The sequence below is a fragment of the Garra rufa genome, chromosome 6 (genome assembly GCF_049309525.1).
Source record: "Garra rufa chromosome 6, GarRuf1.0, whole genome shotgun sequence".
Taxonomy (NCBI): domain Eukaryota; kingdom Metazoa; phylum Chordata; class Actinopteri; order Cypriniformes; family Cyprinidae; genus Garra; species Garra rufa.
The window spans coordinates 26,815,886-26,836,931 of NC_133366.1; the positions used below are offsets into that span (position 1 = coordinate 26,815,886).

The following is a 21,046-nucleotide window of genomic DNA, read 5'->3' on the forward strand; positions in this document are numbered from 1 at the left end:
GAAGTCGGCTCGTGGAGAGAGTTCGTGCGCTTGTAAGCGCACTTTCTGATCAGCCATTTGACTTCTTCTTATTCAGCGATTTGTAAAATATGAATAGATTTACCATCCACACACTTCTAAACCTAAATTGTAAGAATGAAAGCTATGAACCAATGCTTTTTTCATTGAGGATACATGCGCATTTCAGACAGCGAAATTCACTCTGTCAAATGTCAGACAGTATAAGCAGTTTGCCAATGATGTCGTCAAGCAGATATGATTATAGGGTATTCTTGATACGCTACACATGGCTCATACGGAAACCCATGGCCCATAAATATAATCACCTCTCGAGAGATGCACAGCGCTAACTACATTACTGCGGAGTAATATTATGATGTACGGAGAAACCCCGCCATAATAATAAGACGTAATGACATTTCATTCCCTGTGCTTTCAATGAGTTCAGTCTGAGATGACATCAGAAACCAAAGAGTTTGGAACAGTGGAGAGATTTTGAAACTCATTACATAATAACCTACATGCATTAAACAATTAACCCTATTAACGAATGTAAAAACGCAGCGCTGGAGCTGCACAGATGTTCCGGGAAGCTATTCGGTGAAGCTAATAAAATAGGCTAAAATATTGGATGTATGTTAAAAACCATTTATTGAATAACAGATTCTATTATTCTAAAAACTCAGATCCATCTCACAAGTCACACTTCAAGATGTTCTTTCTTGTCCAGTCAATCTTCATCAGGTAGTTCAGTCAGAATCTCTACACCATCGCTGGTGATGACAACTGTGTGTTCAAATTGGGCCGATCTGAGTATTAACGCACAAGAAAACACAAACATGTTAAGTTTCAGTCATTCATCTAATATCAGTGGTTCTCAACCAGGGTTCCAGGGCCCACTACACTCTTAAAATTAAAGGTGCTTTAAAAGGTTCTTCACAGCGATCCCATAGAAGAACCATTTTTGGTTCCACAAAGAACCATTCAGTCAAAGGTTCTTTAAAGAACCATCTCTTTCTTATATTTTTATAATCTAAAGAACCTTCTATGCTACAAAGAACTTTTTGTGAAACGGAAAGGTTCTTCAGATGTTAAAGATTCTTTTATGGATCCATATAGACAAAAAAGGTTCTTCTATGGCATCGTGAAGCACCTTTATTTTTAAGGACTCAGCAAACTTCTGGGTCCCACAAGATGACTTAAAATAATTTTAAAAAAGACAAAACTAGCATTAATATAAGTTAAAACAATTCAAATGTGACCCTGGACCACAAAACCAGTCATAAGGGTCAATATTTTTTATTTATACATCATCTAATTAAAAATCTGGAATCTGAGGGTGCAAAATTTACGGTAGGAAATTTACAAAATATCTTCATGGAACATGATCTTAACCTAATATCCTAATGATTTTTGGCATAAAAGAAAAATGTATAATTTGAACCTATACAATGTATTTTTGGCTACTGCTACAAATATACTCGTGCTACTTAAGACTAATTTTGTGGTCCAGGGTCACAAATATATAAAAGTGTGATTTATATACCTGGAAAAATCTAAAATAATAATAATGTAAATAATAATAATATACAAATGTCTAATAATGCCAAGCTCTAAAATATTTTTTCAGGTAAAACTGTTAAAAGGTAAAAAAATGCTTTTATCTTTAATCCTTATTTAGTAAATCACAATGGGAGCCTTGTAGTCAACAAGGTTAAAAACAACTGCCTTAGATGTAGAATTAAAATAAGCAATGTATCAATTTTCTTATAATGCATATTACCCCAGTCAACATTAAAAATCAGAGCTTTAATCAACCACTGACCAAGTAGTAACACTCTGCTCTCACCTGCCAAGAGGGCAATCAGCTCATTTGCAATTAACACTGAAGTGCCCTCCAGTGAAATATATGCAGTTAAAGGAAAGTTTATCCCAGAGCACTTAGCTCTCTAAATCTGAGAGTACTCAGTCTTTCCGAGCTAAATGTCAACAGCCAATAGAAATAAAGTTCTTCAGGATTCTCAACAGAAATTGGCCACTTATTCTAGCATGAAGTAATGAATGATTAATGTAGGCTACATTTAAATGGCTGCATTGGGCTCTCATTAGAAAGGTGGTGAGAGAAGTGTGGGAGGGGAAATTGATCACAACATGCACCTTTTGTTATCCACAGATACAGCAGTCCACTTGTCCCTCAGGATCTTGAATTCTGAGGATCCTTCCATAAGAATGGGCTCTGGAAAAATGGATGGATGGTTTAACTTCTCAAAAACATACACTCATGCTTGCGTTGATGTTCTTAAAGGATTAGTGAACTTCCAGAACAAAAATTTACAGAAAATTTTCTCACCCCCTTGTCATCTAAGATGTTCATGTCTTTCTTGCTTTAGTCGAAAGAAATTCAGTTTTTTGAAAACACTTAAGGAATTTCCTCCATATAGTGGACTTCTATGGTGCCCGTGACATTGAACTTCCAAAATGCAGTTTCTATACAGCTTCAAAGGGCTCTAAATGATCCCAGCTGAGGAAGAAGTGCCTTATCTACTATATGGAGAAAATTCAAAATCAAATGTTTTCCTCAAAAAAACTAATCTTGGATGACAAAGGGGTGAGTCAATTTTCTGCAAATTTTTGTTCTGGAAGTTAGCTAATCATTTAATAACATTAAATCTGTCGGTCATCTAAAACAATGATGAGTAAACACAGACCTATAGTGAAGGACATGCCCTCTTCCATCTGTAGGTCATTGTCATTGGCTGTAAAAGAGAAAACAAGCATGAACCACCAAAAAAATACTATCTACGTATATAAACAAAACAATTTTTAAGGATCATTGCACCATTGGTGCTTGGGCCTTAATTAATGGTAAACAAAATCTTAGCTGTTCAAATTAATTAACTGTATTCATATGGCTGCAATAGAGTTTAATAAATGAACTAATTAGCTTTACAAGTAAAGCTTATAGATAAATTAAAGGGTTGGTTCACCCAAAATTGAAAACTGAAAAGATCCAAACTATAATAGATCTTTGACTTACATTGCAGGGGCAATGAATCTAGATTACTGACTAGATTACTTACTACACTCTCAAAAATAAAGGTTTCAAAATGGTGTTTTGCACTGATGCTACAGAAGAACCATTTATTGTTCACAAAAAGTCTTAAAATAACCAATTTGAAGAACAAAATCTAAACAACCTTTTTTGACTAAAGAACCTTTTTCTGCCTTTGAAAGGTTCCATGGATGTTCAAGGTTCTTCATGGAACCATTGACGCCAATAAAGAACCTTTATTTTTAAGAGTGCACATTGTAGGGACAAACAAAAACAACAACAAAAAAAACTTTTTTTTTTCAGAAGAAATTCAGTCATACAGGTTTAGAACATCATCAACAACAGTAAATAATGACAGAACTGTAATTTTTGTGTAAAGTATCCCTTTCAAGTCAATCATGGATAATAAAGATACAAATTTTAAATATTAAAGAGATAGTTCAACCAAAAAATTAAAATTCTATCATTAATCACCCAAACGTCGTTCCAAACCCATAAGACAGAGGCTGACACGCAAGAGAAGAAACCGTTAAATAAAGTCATTCTTTTTCTTTTTTTTTTGCACACAAAAAATAACAGTTATATAAAATAACATTTAATCAAGCTCCAAAAATCGTTTAGTTCTGAGGTGCCAGGCTGACGTCACCCAGACGCGGTTGTTTGCATAAACACCGCCTCCAGAGCAACGCAACAATGAACAGTCATCTTCTCACCATAGGCCCCACCCACTGGCGTTTAGTCACTTAACGGCTTGGCACTTGTTTGCGCTGAATGCAAGTGTCATATCAAAAGGTAATAAAAATTACAATCACAGCCATTATCATGTCTACACTGAATAGAGATGTGCGTTCACTTTCAGACACAGTCCACGTGCTTGAGTTTGTGTTAACAGGACAAAGTGAAAGAATGTTCACTTTGACATGTTTGGTTTAAACAGCTTGTTTGCATCTTTGTACAGATATCAGAAGGATCCCAGCATAAAGAACAAGTGTATGTTTATTTTAATGGCATCCCAGACTGTGACAGAGGAATTTCCGGAGCGTTTTGTTTTGTAAATGAGGCACAGTGTCATGGAGAGTTAACAACATTTATTGAAATATGAAGCAGTACTAGATCTAACTGCAGCTGCATCACAAACGGTAAGTAAAGGATTTAATAATGCTTTGTCTGTTTTATTTTGATCATGTTATCAAAAGACTCAAATGAAATAGCAAGGGGGTGTTGATACAGTTTCCTGTGCAATGACGTTAGCCAATCATAACAGTGGCCAATTACTAACAAGCATTTAAGAACCTGCCACATAAAACAGCTCATTTTAAAGGGTTACTTCACCCAAAAATAAAAATTAGCCCATTATTTACTCACCCTCCAGGCATATTCTAGGTGTATATGACTTCCTTCTTTCAGATGAATTCAATCTGAGTTATATTAAAAATTCTGGCTCTCCCAAGCTTTATAATGCCAATGAATGGGTGTTTCCTTTCAACCAGTCCAAAATAAGTCCAATAAAGTGCATTCATCCATAATAAAAAGTGTCTCACACAGCTACGGGGGGTGAATAAAAGTATCCTGTAGCGAATCGATGCATTTTTGTAAGAAAAATATCCATATTTAGAACATCATAATTACTTTAATCTAGTTACGGTCATACACGGAAGCTGTTCCGGGTGAATGACGTAGGACATTGGCAACCTTGTGAAGCCCTGTGAAGACCAACATTTGTTTACAGGAGCAAAGGAAGCAAAGGTTCCTTACTTTACAAAAAACAGTCACCTCTTGGCTTATATCAAAATCCTCCGACATATTTTTCTTACACAAATACATCGATTCTCTACAGGAGACCTGTATTCACCCCCAGAGCCCTGTGAGAAACTTTTTATTATGGATGGATGCACTTTATTGGACTTGTTTTGGACTGTTGAAAGGAAACACCTGCTCATTGCCATTATAAAGCTTGGGAGAGCCAGAACCATTTTTAATGTAACTCCAATTGGATTTGTCTGAAAGAACAAAGTCATATACTCCTAGGATGCCTGAAGGGTGAGTAAATATTACTAATTTTCATTTTTGGGTAAACTTTAAGCTGAGGGTTAGAATGAGGGTTGAAAATAATATTTCCACATTTGTTTTTTTTTTTGTTTTGTGCAAAAAACTTTATTAACATTAAAAGTAAACCTTAAGGACCATAATAAAATTATAAAATGTCATGACCACTTTTAATCATGTTCCAGTCTTACAGGTTTGGAAATGACATGAGGGCGAATAATTTTGGGTGAACTATCCCTTTAAGTAAAACAAATGAATTAATAAATAAAATAATTTGAACTCTCACCGTGATGCCATATCTCTGGATAACCATGGAAATACGTTCCGATCCCATGACCGATAAAATATGGACACACATGAAATCCATTAGAATTCGCTATTTTGCTGTAATTCAGAAACAAACAAAAAAAATACTTGAATGTATGTTGATCTTGGTTGATGTATGATACATTGCTTGTGTATTATCCTCTTTTGGATAAAAGTGTCTGATAAATGATTAAGTACAAAACACTTTCTCATTGGATAAAAAAAAATTCTGGTTTACCCATGATCCTACACCCAATTAGGGCGTTGCCGTTGAGATGTCAAATTTAACCATGTTGCCTATATGTAAATAACATTTCAGACAGCTCTTTGCTGTGAATAAGGCACGCTTCAAATGTTCTCAAATAGTTGTTTTTTATATTCCGGGAGGGGGAAGGTAGAGGACAAAGGTGTATAACAGACAAAAAGAAAAAGATGAAAGAATACAAGACAGAGACAAAGAATTGCAAAGACAGAGCTGGAGAGAGGATGCTAGGGTGCCAGCATGATAAAAAAAAAAAAGCGAGAGATGGAGAGAAGGAGTGAAAGAGAGGTCTAAGTGCTTTTTCCTGAGGAGAGGTAATTGTTCCCTCTGTGTGTATATAATAACAGTGTATGTCCCTGCAGAAGCTCAGAATCCTACGCAGGGAGAGAGAAAGAGAAAGAGAGAGAGAGAAACAAAAGCATTGCTTCTTCAGACACAGAAGGAATATCTATTGCTACACTGCACAAAATAACCTTATTTAATCACTTAAATGTATTATTTTTGAGATAGAAGTAAAATACACCATTTATATATGTCATGAAAGTCAATAAAGTTTTTAGCAATATGTCTTGACCTTGAACCCATTTCAGCATCTTACAATTAATACTGTGCGCATTTAAGTCTTTGTATTAGAAGTGGAAATTCAATAAGATGTTGTTCAAGATGTTTCTGTACTGTATATGAGTGATTGAGTATGTCCTCTCTTTGTGAAAAGGCTCCTGCGGATCTTTTCGTGTCTCTGTGGGGAGCTGAATCCACCCTGGCAGAGTCTACGATTCTCAAAGACAGCAGGAGCAAGCCTGTAATTTACATCGCTCTCTCTCTCTCTCCCCCTCACACACACACACACACACACACACACACACACACACACACACGGACACTTGCACACATGTACACATCCAACAAGACAAACTAACCTGTAATTTACACCCCATTGCAGGAAAAACCCCATTGCACTCTGGGTAATTGCTTGCTCTGAGCTCACTGAGAAATACATTAACTCTGTGCAGTCCTTCTTCAGACACTACACTATCAAATAAGGACTGACGAGGCATGATTGCTGCCTTTTTTTCTACTTTTGCGCACAAGAGGGATAACAGAGTGGTTAGATGTGCTATTTTTAACAACAGCAAGTTGGAAAATGCAATGAATAAAAGAACATTTCCCACAGACATCACTCTTGAAAGTGCGGGAGGCTGTTAGGAATTTAACCTGTGATGCAATCTGGGGTGAGTGTGGGAATGAACACACACCTGATAGTGTTGCCAATGACGCACAGAGGTTGACCCGGTCCACAGGCGGCGATGGCCTGATCTCTGCACTGACGAGCCACGTCTACTAACTTCCTCCCCTGTTCATTCACTGAGCCAATCAGAAATGTTTCTGAGGTGTCACCGTGGTAACCTTCTAGATAAACCTAGAGAATACATATACAGTGGAGATCAACATTAGAGAGCAACCTATTGCTTCCTAAATTTCAAGGTCACTGCTTAGTCCTGTAACAGGAGTAGAAGGGCAGCTTTTTAATCATATTTCACACATTAATTGTGATGAGATATTTAAAAAAGAACTCTTACTTGGTGTTAATCTGGTACCTGGTGCTAAATTCCTTAAAGGGGTCATCGGATGCCCATTTTCCACAAGTTCATACGATTCTTTAGCAACTTAATGAAAAGTCTCTAATATACTTTGGTTAAAAATTCTCAATAGCAGTGTAAAAAAAACACCCTTTTACCTTGTCAAAAACAGCTCTGCAAAATATCAGCTCATTTTCTCGCATGGGCCCTTTAAATGCAAATGAGCTCTGCTCGCCCCGCCCCGCTCTGCTGAGGAATTACTAGCTGTAATGTTTACTTTAGCCGCGTTTATCGGCGAAACTTGCCAACAAGCACATTATTAAGAAAGGCCTTTTGCAAAGATGCATAAAAAACCCTTATACTCACTTCTGCTGTGGGTGAAGCTGCATCACGAATGATTCACACGAACATAGATGCATATGTAGATCAGGATCGGCGCTTTCCTTTTAAAAACTCTGCCTCTTAAGTGGCTCAGATGTCGGGAGTAAATGACTACTGCTACATTCATTATTACATCCAAAAACAGAACACAATTGTTCAATTAGAGTCTTCCTCTGCACCTGAGTCGATACAATGGCAATTGTATTCGGACTGTTTCAGCTCGGTGAGGGCAGGTCTAAGGTAAGACGCTCGTGTCAATCAACCGTGTTTCATCACAACGACAAGAAGCTGAGAATGGCCTGATTTTAAAAAGGGGATATTACTTTCAAAGATTAAAAAAATACCACTGGGTGGATTTTTATCATTGTAGGGTGGTTGTGTACACCAACTGAAAACACACATTAATGTTCAAACAACAGGTAAAAGTTAGTTTTGCATCCGATGACCCCTTTAATTATGTGACAAACTCTATTTAACTGGCAGCATTCTTCCAATTTTCAATCAGATTGCAAGATGGCAGGCTAAGGTGACTGAAACCCTGCAACAGGAGGCTGTCCAGATTAAGGCCAAAGGGATGACCCATTAGCCACTGCAAGATCAGTTTTTCAATCCATATCTGTTATTTCTCGAATATTGCAGACACTAATTCATTCAAGTCCCCCCAAAATACTGGTTGCCCACATAAGACAAATGCATGAGAAGACAGGAAAATACAGAGGCTCTCAATGGGGAATGGGTTCAACACTACAGCTGGAAGTGCTTGCCAGGTCAGTGCTGAATAGGGTAAAGATAAAAAGTTCCAGCATGTTTAAGAGAAGTTGGACTAAAAGTGCACTCTGCAATGACCAAGCCTCTCATCAGCAGAAAGAATCAAAAGGCTAGACTCAGCTTCGCTGTGTGGAGACAGGGTGAACTGGTCTAAAGTTCACTTTAGTGATGAGAGCAAGTTTAATTTATTTATTTGGGTCTGATGGAAACATTTAGTTCGGCATCAAACTGAGAAAGACTTAAGCCCAAGTGCGTAAAGAAATCAGTGAAAGATGAAGGAGGAAGTGTCATGGTTTGGGGGATGTTTTCTGCAGTAGGAGTAGGAGTAGGCCTCTTAACAGCTACATGACAGGGGGATGCAAATGTTTTTGCAGTTCCTTTCCTGCGAGCATCTCCCAATCAGCCTGCAATTTTCATGCAAGACAATGTTTACCCGTGCAAAACGGGTAAAGCAGTTACTTGATGCTAAGAACACTGAAATGATCAAATGGCTGGGCCAGAGATCTAAACCCGACTAAAAATCTCTGGAAAATCCTTGGTGACAAAATTAGGGCTAAGAAACCCACTACAGTCACCAAACTGTAAAAGAGACTGGAAGAAGAGTGGACCAAGATCACAGAGCAAGTGTGAGAAACTTCAATGTCCTCTGGCCGCAGATGTGCTAAAGTCATTCAAAGCAAGGGCCTCTACACTTCCTACTCATTTCTGACAGCTGCAACCCTCCAAAATTGTTCTTTACTGTAACTGTTTATGACTACGGGTTGTTGAGTTTGGATTACAGTTTTCTATAAATGCAAGTTTTTTTTTTCTTAAATGCCTTGGATATTTTATCAAATATGCTAGTAGAACAGTGGCATACCTACCTATAGCTAAATTTTGAGCAATATTGATGAAAATGAACAATATTTGAGGAAAAGAATTTACTTATTTAGTATTTATAGACTATTCTCAAATTTTGATCTCACTGTAGCATCCACTGTTTACAGATACTGAGATGTGTAAACAATAACTTTAATGATATGGAATCTAACAGCAATTGGGTTAGAATTTAAACAGTGGACTCACTGTGACGTCTATATTGATGATATCTCCATCCTGCAATGGCCGACTAGAATAAAAAACACAATAATGACTGCATATAAATTTTTAAAAAATACATAAACACAAAAATCAAAATGCAATTCATACATACTTTTGATTAATAAATTTAATTCCATTTCAATATATTTTTAAGTGTATAATGTACTCAATGCAGGCGTAATATGACGGTTCTTATATCATAGGAAAAAAGCCTCAGTAGCGGAATAAAATTCTTTAAAAAATGGTAACACCTTACAATAAGGTGTCATTTGTTAACATTAGTTAATGTATTAACTAACATGAACAAACAATGAACAATACATTTAATACAGTATTTATTAATCTTCATCAACATTAATTTGTAAAACGAGTTGTTCATTGTTAGTTCATGTTAGTTCACAGTGCATCAACTAATGTTAACAAACACAACTCAATTTTAATTATGCAGAAATGAATGTTAAAATTAATATTACCTTATATTAAGATTAATAAATGCTGTAGTTCATCTTAACTAATGCAGTTAACGTTAACTAATGAACCTTAGTAAAGTGTTACAAAAATCAGTTGGCATTTTCTTAGAAAAACAGATTTTAACAAAACAGCTTCACAGCTTACTAATATTTGAAAAATATTTGTCATGGGATGCAACTAACATGCAGAAAAACACTCATGTTGTGACTCTCTATTGTGTTTTTATTAAAAGAAAATGTATTTATTTTTTACAATAACTAATTTATTCAAGCTAAATATGTTACACCACCTGACATTTTGAGTCAATGAATTTAGACTTTTCTTACAAATGGTTTAAAGGTTTTTAAATAATGAAACCAACATGAATACAAAGTGGACATTACAGTGTCCAGTTCTATTCATAAAGGGCACATATCCTCAAATGTTTAGCTCCAACCCTAATTAAACACACCTTTACCAAGTAATCAAGGACTTTAGGAGTGCTAGAAACAGAGGTCGCATTAAATAAACCCTTAACAGAAAAATGCGTAACACTGAGGTACACTAGGGAGAATGGATGTCAATGGAGAAGGAGCTTCAGTACGCTGAACAAAATGTATTTTTGAGAAAACAGCTTATCAACAAATGAACCAACAACCTGTCCACTAATCTTTAAACTGTTAGCCATTAATATTTCACCCAAAAATGAAAATTGTGTCATTAATTACTCACCCTAATGCTGTTCCAAACCTGTAAGACCTTCATTTATCTTTGGAACACAAATTAAGATTTTTGTATGAAATCTGAGAGATTTCTGACTCTGCATAGACAGCAACACAACCACCACTTCTAATTTCATCTCTTCTGTGTCAGTATTAGACACGCATCCACGACAGTACCACAATGCATACAGGTTTGGAATGACACGAGGGTGAATAATTAATGACAGAATTTTAATTTTTGGGTGAACAAATCCCTTAAATGTGTTAGAGTGGGCAACATTTGAAGTATAGACGTTTTTCCTAAACGTTTTTCCTGCTTTGCAGTTTTGGTCTCTAGTGTTTCTAGTCAAATTAGTGTATATTCTGAACTGATAATCTAATGTTAAACCTATTAAACTGTTTTTAAAAGCACATGGCTCCATAGCACCATCACTTTGCAATGTTGCAATGAACATCACTTGTCAGTGCCTCACTACTACTGTCTAGATGACATGAAGCTCCCAACGTTAGCTACATTAAAAACAGATGGACGCAATTTAAATGGTTTCCTATGGAGACTGAAACAGAAGAGCATCAAGCATCAGCTGAAGTTAAAATTCATAATGGCAGCACTCATCATTTACTTAGAAAAAAAGGACTAAGCAAAAAATTCTGTTTTATTTAAGTAATCACAGACAATTTTGCTACAGTTAGGGTTCACTTCTAATCATTTCTATGAAATTTGCAAATGGTGATTGATTGTCACACTTACACTTTCTCCAATGGTAGAACCACAGAGGCTGGTATCTACCAGTAATATGCTAGAAACATCTAGGCAGGTGTGTTGGTGCTGGTTGTACTGTAGCTAATCTCTGCAGGATATTGGCCCTTCAGTAGCAGGACTGTTCCATGCCATTGACACATATACTAACAAACAAACCATGCAGTCACAACAAAGCACTTACGTTTGATAGCATTGAGTTACCTGTCTGGAATGCCATGGCATACTACATTGTTAACTGACGTACAGACTGACTTCGGAAAGCCCCCATAATGTAAAGGAGAGGGGTAGGCATTGTGACGAATGGCTTCCTGATGGACTATAAAGTCTATTTCATCGGTCGTCATACCAACCTAGAAAACAAACAATATATTGACAGCGTCTGCAAAAAAACAATTCAAGGATGTGTCACATCAAGCTTATTCAACGTTACATTCTCAAATTTCAGGTAAATGTAGAGTATACCCTCAAACTCCTTCCTGCTAGTAGCAGTACGTGTCTGGCTAGTTGACATGCTCGTCTCAATCCCTCGATCTGCTCTTCATCTTTGATCTCTATGTAATCTGGCCACTCAGGTACTTTGCTGGATGACACATAATCTGGTTTCTGGATGTGCTAAGGGAAGGGAACATAGAGCTGAAAAATCAATTATTTTTCCAATTGAATCAACATTAAATTGTTCATGTCACTTGAGTCTGTAATTACCTTTGGTACAGCATATGAGGGGCGCACTAAAGCAGGCCGGACCACACTGTGGGAACTGTTTGATTTCTTCCAGAAGAAACATCGGTAAGGTGGGCATTGGTGGGCAGCATATGAGCCTCTGTGGCAGCTGGGCAGCTGTGCTACTCTCTGGAAAAGCTTTGAACCACCTATACACAGCCAAAGAGATGAACAAATGATGAGATGATTCAAGATATTCAAGAAGCTTTTATTGTCATTTCAATCACATATAGCTGACGCAGTACATAGTGAAATGAAATAACGTTTCTCAGGACCTGGTGCTATAGAAACATACAACAAGAGTCAAAGACACAGAACAACACAGAGCTAGGACAGGGATTTGTCCTAGCCACATAAAAGTCCACAGTGTGCAGTAATGTGCAAACAGATCAAGACAAACAGTGCAAGAATAATAATAATAATAAATAATAAATACAGATTACACAAGACAAAAACAGTACAATTAGCGCCGAAGGGAAAAAAAAAAGGTAGAGTATTGTCAGTGGTAAAAAAATATCCAATATAAAATATAAAAAAAATAGTGTGCAAAAAGTACAAAGTAGCAGCGGTTGAGGTAGTTGAGGCGGTAGTAAGTGTAAGTGTAGTAAGTGACTTGTAATCTTGTAATTTGTAATCTTGCAGAGTGAGAGTGTGGGGTGATCTTTCCAGATTCTTTTAGTCCAGTACAGTCCTCAGGGGTGAGTGTATGTATGTGTGTTTGTGTGTGAGAGATTTGGTAACAGTTTCAATCCTGGGTGTTAAGGAGCCTGATTGCTTGCAGAAAGAAACTGTTCAACAGTCTGGTTGTGAGGGCCCGAATGCTCCGGTACCTCTTTCCAGATGGGAGGAGAGAGAAGAGCAAGTGTGAGGCGTGTGTGGGGTCTTCCACAATGCTGTTAGCTTTGCGGATGCAGCGTACAGTGTAAATGTCCTTGATAGAGGGGAGAGAGACTCCGATGATTTTCTCAGCTGTCCCCACTATGCGCAGGAGGGTCTTGCGATCGGACACGGTGCAGTTCCCAAACCAGACAGTGATGCAGCTGCTCAGGATGCTCTCAATGGTCCCTCTGTAGAACACAGTCAGGATAGAGGGGGGGAGATGAGCTTTCCTCAGACTTCTTAGGAAGTAGAGGTGCTGCTGGGCTTTCCTGGTGATGGAGCTGGTGTTGAGTGACCAGTTGAAGTTCTCCGCAAGATGAACACCAAGGAACTTGGTGCTCTTGACGATCTCCACAGGGGACCCGTCAATGGACAGCGGAGAATGGTCGCTCTTTGCTCTCCTGAAGTCAACAACCATCTCTTTAGTCTTGTCGATGTTCAGAGACAGGTTGTTGGTCTTACACCATACTGTTAGCTGTTGTACCTCCTCTCTGTATGCTGACTTATCGCTCTTGCTGATAAGACCCACCACGGTCGTGTCATCAGCGAACTTGATGATGTGGTTGGAACTGTGCATCGCTACACAGACATGAGTCAGCAAAGTGAACAGCAGTGGACTGAGCACACAGCCCTGTGGAGCTCCAGTGTTCAGTATGGTGGTGCTGGGCATGCTGTTCCCGATCCGGACAGACTGGGGTCTCCCAGTCAGGAAATCCAGGATCCAGTTGCAGAGAGAGTGTTCAGGCCCAGTAGGCTCAGCTTCTCAATCAGCTGCTGAGGGATGATAGTGTTGAATGCTGAACTAAAGTCTACAACATTCTCACATATGTGTCCTTACAGTCCAGGTGTGTGAGGGCAAGATGGAGTGTCGTGGTGATGGCGTCGTCCGTGGAACGATTAGGACGATACGCAAACTGTAAAGGGCCCAGTGAGGGTGGCAGCCTTGACTTGATGTGCCTCATGACGAGCCTCTCAAAGCATTTCATCACGATTGGTGTGAGTGCGATGGGACGGTAGTCATTGAGGCAGGAAACCGCAGACTTCTTTGGCACGGGGACAATGGTCGTTGTCTTAAGGCACGTCGGGATGATAGAGCTTCTCAGCGAGATGTTGAAGATGTCAGTGAAGACATCTGCCAGCTGCTCTGCACACTCCCTGAGCACTCTTCCAGGAATGTTGTCTGGTCCAGCAGACTTCCGTGGGTTAACTCTGCATAGAGTTTTCCTTACGTTAGCTGTGGTAAGACAGAACACCTAGTCGTCAAGAGGAGGGTTGGACTTCCTCGCTGTCGTGTTATTCTGTGCCTCGAACTGAGCGCAGAAGTCATTCAGCACATCTGGAAGGGAGGCGTGATTGTCACAGGCAGGTGATGCTGTGCTGTAGTTGGTGATCGCCTGGATGCCCTGCCACATGCGCCTGGAGTCTCTGCTGTTCTGGAAGTGACCGTGGATTCTCTGGGCGTGTGTGCGCTTTGCCTCTCTGATGGCTTGAGACAGTTTGGCCCTTGTTGTCTTTAAGGCCGCCCTGTCCCCTGATCTGAAGGCGGAGTTTCTCAGCTTTAAGAGGGAATGCACTTCCGCAGTCATCCATGGTTTCCGGTTGGAGCGTGTGGTGGTCTTGGAGGCGGTCGCACCTGCAGGCCAGGTTTTAACACTACAAAGTGATGCATTACAAAGTAGATTTCTCAGAACTGTCCGAAGTTTGACACCAAACGATATTGAGTGTATATTCTGCGTCAAAATATGCCCACTTCCCCACTACAGAAGGCAACAGGATGCTTTACAATCCCATGAAGCAACTGATGCCATAGATCACATGACATTGAAAACATGGCAAATGTAGTATACCTGAATGTAATTCATAATACACATATTCGTACTGTATATAACATATACAGTTGAAGTCAAAAGTTTACATACACCTTGCAGAACCTGCAAAATGTTAATTATTTTACCAAAGCAAGAGGGATCATACAAAATGCATGTTATTTTTTATTTAGGACTGACCTGAATAAGATATTTGCCATAAAAGAGATTTAGATATAGTCCACAAGAGAAAATAGCAGTTGAATTTATAAAAATAACCCCATTCAAAGTTTACATACACTTGATTCTTAATACTGTGTTGTTACCTGAATGATTGAATGAATAAGCATTTGTCCTGAACAATTAAACTGCCCACCGTTTTTTTTTTTTAGAAAAATCCTCCAGGTCCCACAAATTCTGAGGTTATATTGCATGTTTATGTATTATATTTGTTATAAGATCCATCTTTTCACACTGAGGACACACTGAGGGACTCAAATGCAACTATTGCAACTGATGCTCCAAAAGGGGAAACAATGCATTAAGAGCCAGGGGGTGAAAACTTTATGAATTTGAAGATCAGGGTAAATGTAACTTATTTTGTCTTCTGGGAAACATGTAACTATCTTCTGTAGCTTATGAAGGGCAGTACTAAATGAAAAAATATGATATTCAGGCAAAACAAGAAAAATGTTCACGTCATCTTCATTCTGTTCAAAAGTTTACACCCCTGGCTGTTGATGCATCGTTTGTCCTTCTAAAGCATCAGTGAGTGTTTGAACCTTCTGTAACAGTTGTATATGAGTCCCAAGGTTGTCCTCAGTGTGAAAAGATGGATCTCAAAATTCTACAGTCATTGTTGGAAAGGGTTCAAACACACAAAAATGTTGAAAAACCAAATAATTTGTATGACCTGAAGGATTTTTCAGAAGAGCAACGGCCAGTGTTCAGGACAAACAAGGGACTTATGAACAACTATCACAAAATAAAAAAAAAACAGCTGTGGATCATTCAGTATTAAGAATTAAGTGTATGTAAACTTTTGAAAGGGGTCGTTTTTATAAATTCAACCATTATTTTCTCTTGTGGACTATATGTAAAAATCATCTATGTGAAATATCTTATTCAGGTCAGTACTAAATAAAAAAGCATGCATTTTGTATGATCCCTCTTATGGTGAAATGATTACTTGCACCAACCAAATAATTTAACATGCTTGACATCGTAATTACGACATCCCAACTCATAAATACAAACTTCCCGGGAGGATTTGAATACACCAGCATTTACAAGTTAGGAAGTCGCAATTATGAAGTCAAGTGTGTTCAAGTCACTTGCTTGGAGCAAGATAGAGCATGATTTTGTACATTTATTTCTAAAGCATGACTAATTAAACTGTGTGCTTTAAGTCTTTGCATTTTTATGGTTTTATTCAGTTTATTAAAGCTGAATTTTCATCAGCGATTACTCCAGTCTTCAGTGTCACATGATCCTTCAGAAATCATTCCAATATGCTGATTTATTATTAGAATGATCTATGTTGGAAACAGTTCTGCTGCCAAATATTTTTGTAACATGTGATACTTTTTTTCAGGATTCTTTGATGAATAAATATAGCTTTTATTGGAAATATAAATCTGTTTAACAATATACGTGTTTGCTATCTGCTATTAATTTATCACATGCTTGCTGAATAAAAGTTTGTTAGAAAAGATTTCTATGTTAAATAATGCTGTTGTTTTTTTAACTTTACATTCATCAAGAAATCCTGAAAAAAAAGTATCTCAGGTTACAAAAAAATATTAAGCAGCACAACTGTTTCCAACACTGATAATGAAACAGCATATTAGAATCATTTCTGAAGAATCATGTGATACTGAATACTGGAGTAATGATGCTGAAAATTCAGCTTTGATCACAGAAATAAATTACATTTAAATGTATATTAAAATAGAAAAACGTTATTTTGCATCATAATAATATTTCACAACATTACATTTTTCTGTATTTTTGATCAAGTGAACACAGCCTTGGTGAGCAACAGAAACTTCTTTAAAAAACATTAAAAACCTTACTGATCACACACTTTTGAACAGCAGTGTAGGAACATAATAATATTTCAATTTAAATATTTGTAAAATATTTTTATACTAAAATAATACATCATAATATTCTAAACTACACTTGCATGACTCAGGTGTCTGTGTTTGATGTTGTTGCAGGGTATTTCAACTAAATGTATGAATATTGTCAATGACATTGACTCTCAGACCTTGTGAATCATGTGCCAAACCATTTTCCTCTCTCAAAAAAAGAACAGCTGCAATGTAAACAAATAGTCCATACAATTATACAACGAATGAAGCTCACATAATATGCTTAATTTCCAATCTGAACCACAAATGAAAATAATCCAAGATTCACCGCCAGACATCAAGAGCCATATTGTAACTCATGCCAACAAGGACTGCAGAGTTTTGTCTTAAGGAAAAAAAAACCTTAAAAAAGAACTGTGACCAAAACACAGTGGTCAAAAGCCCAAAATAAGTGCAGCTTTACACAGGAGAGGGCTTGAGTTACAAAGATGAAAATACCAGGGATGAAGGGAGTAGTTCAGAACCAGTGAGGGGGCGGCTGGGGGGGGGTTCAGAATAAAGGCAATAGTGGGTTAACCCAGGGTGGGGTAGCGACTGTGTGTAGTGACAACAATTTGGGTGGTAGAGTGCAAAGGATGTGGCCAAGGATGTGGATTGAACTGAATTCTCTTTGTGTGTATGTGTGTGGTCTACTTTAGACGTAGTCTTGTGCTTTAGCTGTAATATATAATCCTTACTTCTGAACTGCAGTATATCAATGTCACGTGTCAACCATAATGTCAGTTTATTATTATTAATTGCTCTGTAACGCCTAAAACAACATTCCCAGTTCATATATTATTTATCCTAAACAGTATATGAGATTAGATTTGACAGAAGGCTGAGAAGTTCTATTCTTTTTTATTATTGTTGTTGTATAGAAAATCAGTATAAAAAAAACCTACTTTGTTATGCGTTTGCCTAATTGGTTTATTAAGTGGTGAACCAGCTAAAGCATTTTCAGCTCATTAATAACCACTGTCATGTCAACTGGGTCATTTTTTGTGTATCTGCTGTATTGTTTATTATGGATGGTCTTGTGTATTCTAAAATGTTTCTTGAAAATAATCTTAAAAGAAAATGTGTGTTAATATCATTAATATACACTAACTACCAATCAAACGTTTTTGAACAGTAAGATTTGTAATGTTTTTTAAAGAATTCTCTTCTGCTCACCAAGCCTGCATTTATTTTATTCAAAATACACCAAAAGCAGTGATATTGTGAAATAGTTTTACTATTTAAAATAACTGCTTTCTATTTGAATATATTTTTAAATGTAATTTATTTCTGTGATCAAAGATACATTTTCAGCATCATTACTCCAGTCTTCAGTGTCACGCGATCCTTCAGAAATCATTCTAATATGCTGATTTGCTGTTCAAGAAACATTTATTATTTCTATTATCAATATTTAAAACAGTTGAGTAGTTTTTCAGAATTCTTTGATGAACAGAAAGATCCAAAGATCAGCATTTATATGAAATAAAACGCTTTTGTAACATTATACACTATACCATTCAATTTTTTTTTAAATGTAAATGTCAGAATATTAGCATGATTTCTGAAGGATTATGTGACTGGAGTAATCATGCTGAAAATTCAGCTTTAAAATCACAGGAATAAATTACATTTCAAAACTTTTAAATATATTTAAGTTATTTTAAATAGTAAAAATGTTTCAAAGTTAGAATCAAATAAATACAGGCTTGGTAAGCACAAGAGACTTCTTTAAACATTAAAACATCTTAAAAATCTTACTGTTCAAAAACTTTTGACTGGTAGTGTACATGTTTGTGTCTTTTCATGGCGATAAGAAGTGATGGCTAAATTTTATCTAATATAGTTTCAATAAAAACCTTATTTGGCTTAACTCTTAGAGATTAAAAATCTCCTCAAAAGAGTTAACTGAATAAAAAGTTCTCACAAGGTTAAAAACAGCACATTCTAATAAAACATGCTTCAGGGATAAAGGGTTTTGGCATAGAGAACATGTTGGAGGATCTTGCATCCTGGAATGACCTATTCTCATTAACAGAAATATAAAGTAAATATATTTGCCTGTTTTTATTTATTTAGCTATGTTACTGAATTAGGACTGATTCTTTGTCAGGAGACTTTTGGGTATAATTCTTAAATGTAAAAGAAAAAAATGGTTGAGCAGATGGGGAGGGTTGTATTCTTTTTCTGTTTACTTCTACTGGACCCACAAAAACTCTGCCAAACCAACAAACAATAAAGCGCCCCAAGACAGTGCCATGAGTCCAGCCTTGCCGCAGATTTGGTCATGTAGTCTTGTAAAAAAACAAAAACAAAAAAAACTTCAAAATGTAGTACATAAAAAGTATCCGAATTGGGACACAGCACAAATGATCAGAATTGAAGGTACTGATTATAATTTATGTTATTGAAAGTCTGAATTGCCCTATATGACACATACCATATACTACCGGTTTGGAACTGGAAGTAGATGTACTTTTAGTTAGTTAGTGAAAGAAGTCTATTCTGCTCACAAAGACTGCCTTTACTTGAGCATAAATAAAAACAGTAATACTGCGAAATATGATTACAGGTTAAAATAGCTGAATATCAGTGTCAGTGGACATGTAAAGAGGCGTGTTCATGCCGACTAATGCTCTTGTAACTTTCTATTAAGTGTTTCATTGCATGTGTGAAAAGGGTTGGTCGTTGAAAGTGACTCTTTCTGAATTTGGCTCTCTCTGCCTACATTACTGCATAGCGACAGAGTCACCAAGTAATACCACGACTTGTAAAACAGCGCTTATTCGCCTGGAAGGTTTGGATTTTATATTAATAGATATACATTCCGCCTAAACAGCAGTTAAGCGATTGTTAATAACTAGATATGAGCTAATACAGTCTCGTTTGGATCACTGATTTACCACAGTCTGAATCTGAGTATTTATGCTCTACAAATGAGATAAATAGGTCTTAACTTTTTCTAAAGTAAACTGTAAACATACCTGTTCTGTAAAAGCATTGAGCGGCACAGGGCGCAGCCATGTTTTCCACAGAGGAGAGTCACGTGCTCTTCCAAACAGTAGAGCGTGTTTTACACTAGAGTTCAAAATGAAGGGATTTATTATAAACGTAGCATATTTATTGATCCAAAATGGACTTGAATGTAAAAGTCTAGCGTGGGCTTGGCAAAAATGTTAATTTCCCTCGTAAATGCTATAAAATTGGCCGAAATTGACGTCACTCATATTCCAGTATTTACTTTTTTTAGCTTATTATTTTATATTATACCTATTTAACAAACGCCTAAAGTGTCTTATCCTATGGTCTTGTCGTTCTTACTATTTAGCCTGTTAGCCTAATGTTACATTTCATATATACGGCCTATAAATGTGTTCAAAAAACACTGATTTTGATTTATTTACTTACGTATTTGTTTGTTTGTTTGTTTCAAAGAAGAATCAGCACTGAATTATGCCTTCTGTCTAATCACATTTCCTCAACAACAACAGGGGAAAGTCTCTATATTTAGGTGAAATATGAAATATATTCCGTTTTTAAGCTGCATATAATGTTCCAGTAGCCTACACACATTTCAATAGTACTGAGCATCCTTATAAAAAACACTTTGTATTAACTTGTTAAGCAGGGATTTGTGCCTTATTTCCATACATAATGACCCTCAATTTTATCTGGAGGGCTTGTACATTGTGTATAGGATGAGTGAAAAGAGTCAAGACAAAAGGGGAAGTGATTCTCTAAGGCCAGGGAACATAAATGAGGGGTGTGAGATCAAGGCAGCTTTGCACCTGCTGGTGGCAAAGACCCCCTAGACCTCAGACCAGCACTTCTGCAAAGACTGAGCCCAAACATTAATGGTCATTTTTGAAATTCAGAAGACAGAAGGACATTTGTGATTGCATAATATCATGGTTGAATGGTACTTTCCCAGCTGTGTATGTTAAGGATTATCATTCTGAATCGCTCACTCTGTTTTTGAACTTTAAATTAGTAAGATTACACACATGTAATATGTACATAGAGTATCTTATGTTTCCATATATGAAATATATATGAAGTAAAACACACAGGCCTATGACAGCTATTAGAAATTGTAA

At 37.0% G+C, this 21,046-nt stretch overlaps 1 protein-coding gene across 1 annotated transcript; it reads right to left on the minus strand.

The window, feature by feature from the left end:
- Positions 1-634: 634 nt before the first annotated feature.
- metap1d (methionyl aminopeptidase type 1D (mitochondrial)) lies at positions 635-19,973 on the minus strand. The gene is made up of 10 exons (XM_073843063.1): positions 19,934-19,973; positions 12,113-12,279; positions 11,873-12,022; positions 11,612-11,760; positions 9,461-9,503; positions 6,923-7,086; positions 5,385-5,482; positions 2,709-2,756; positions 2,158-2,236; positions 635-809 (listed from the first exon to the last, which is right to left on the minus strand). Exons 1-10 carry the CDS (start codon positions 19,971-19,973, stop codon positions 731-733), a joined length of 1,017 nt encoding a protein of 338 aa, XP_073699164.1. The 3' UTR covers positions 635-730.
- Positions 19,974-21,046: the final 1,073 nt, after the last annotated feature.

Bases quoted from the DNA above. Each gene is read 5' to 3' on its own strand.
- metap1d (XM_073843063.1), bottom strand. From the start codon at position 19,973: ATGGCTGCGCCCTGTGCCGCTCAATGCTTTTACAGAACAG. The intron at 12,280-19,933 runs GTATGTTTACAG...GGCTGTGTATAG, and splicing joins TCAATGCTTTTACAGAACAG to GTGGTTCAAAGCTTTTCCAG. The intron at 810-2,157 runs GTGCATGTTGTG...GTTAATACTCAG, and splicing joins GTATCTGTGGATAACAAAAG to ATCGGCCCAATTTGAACACA.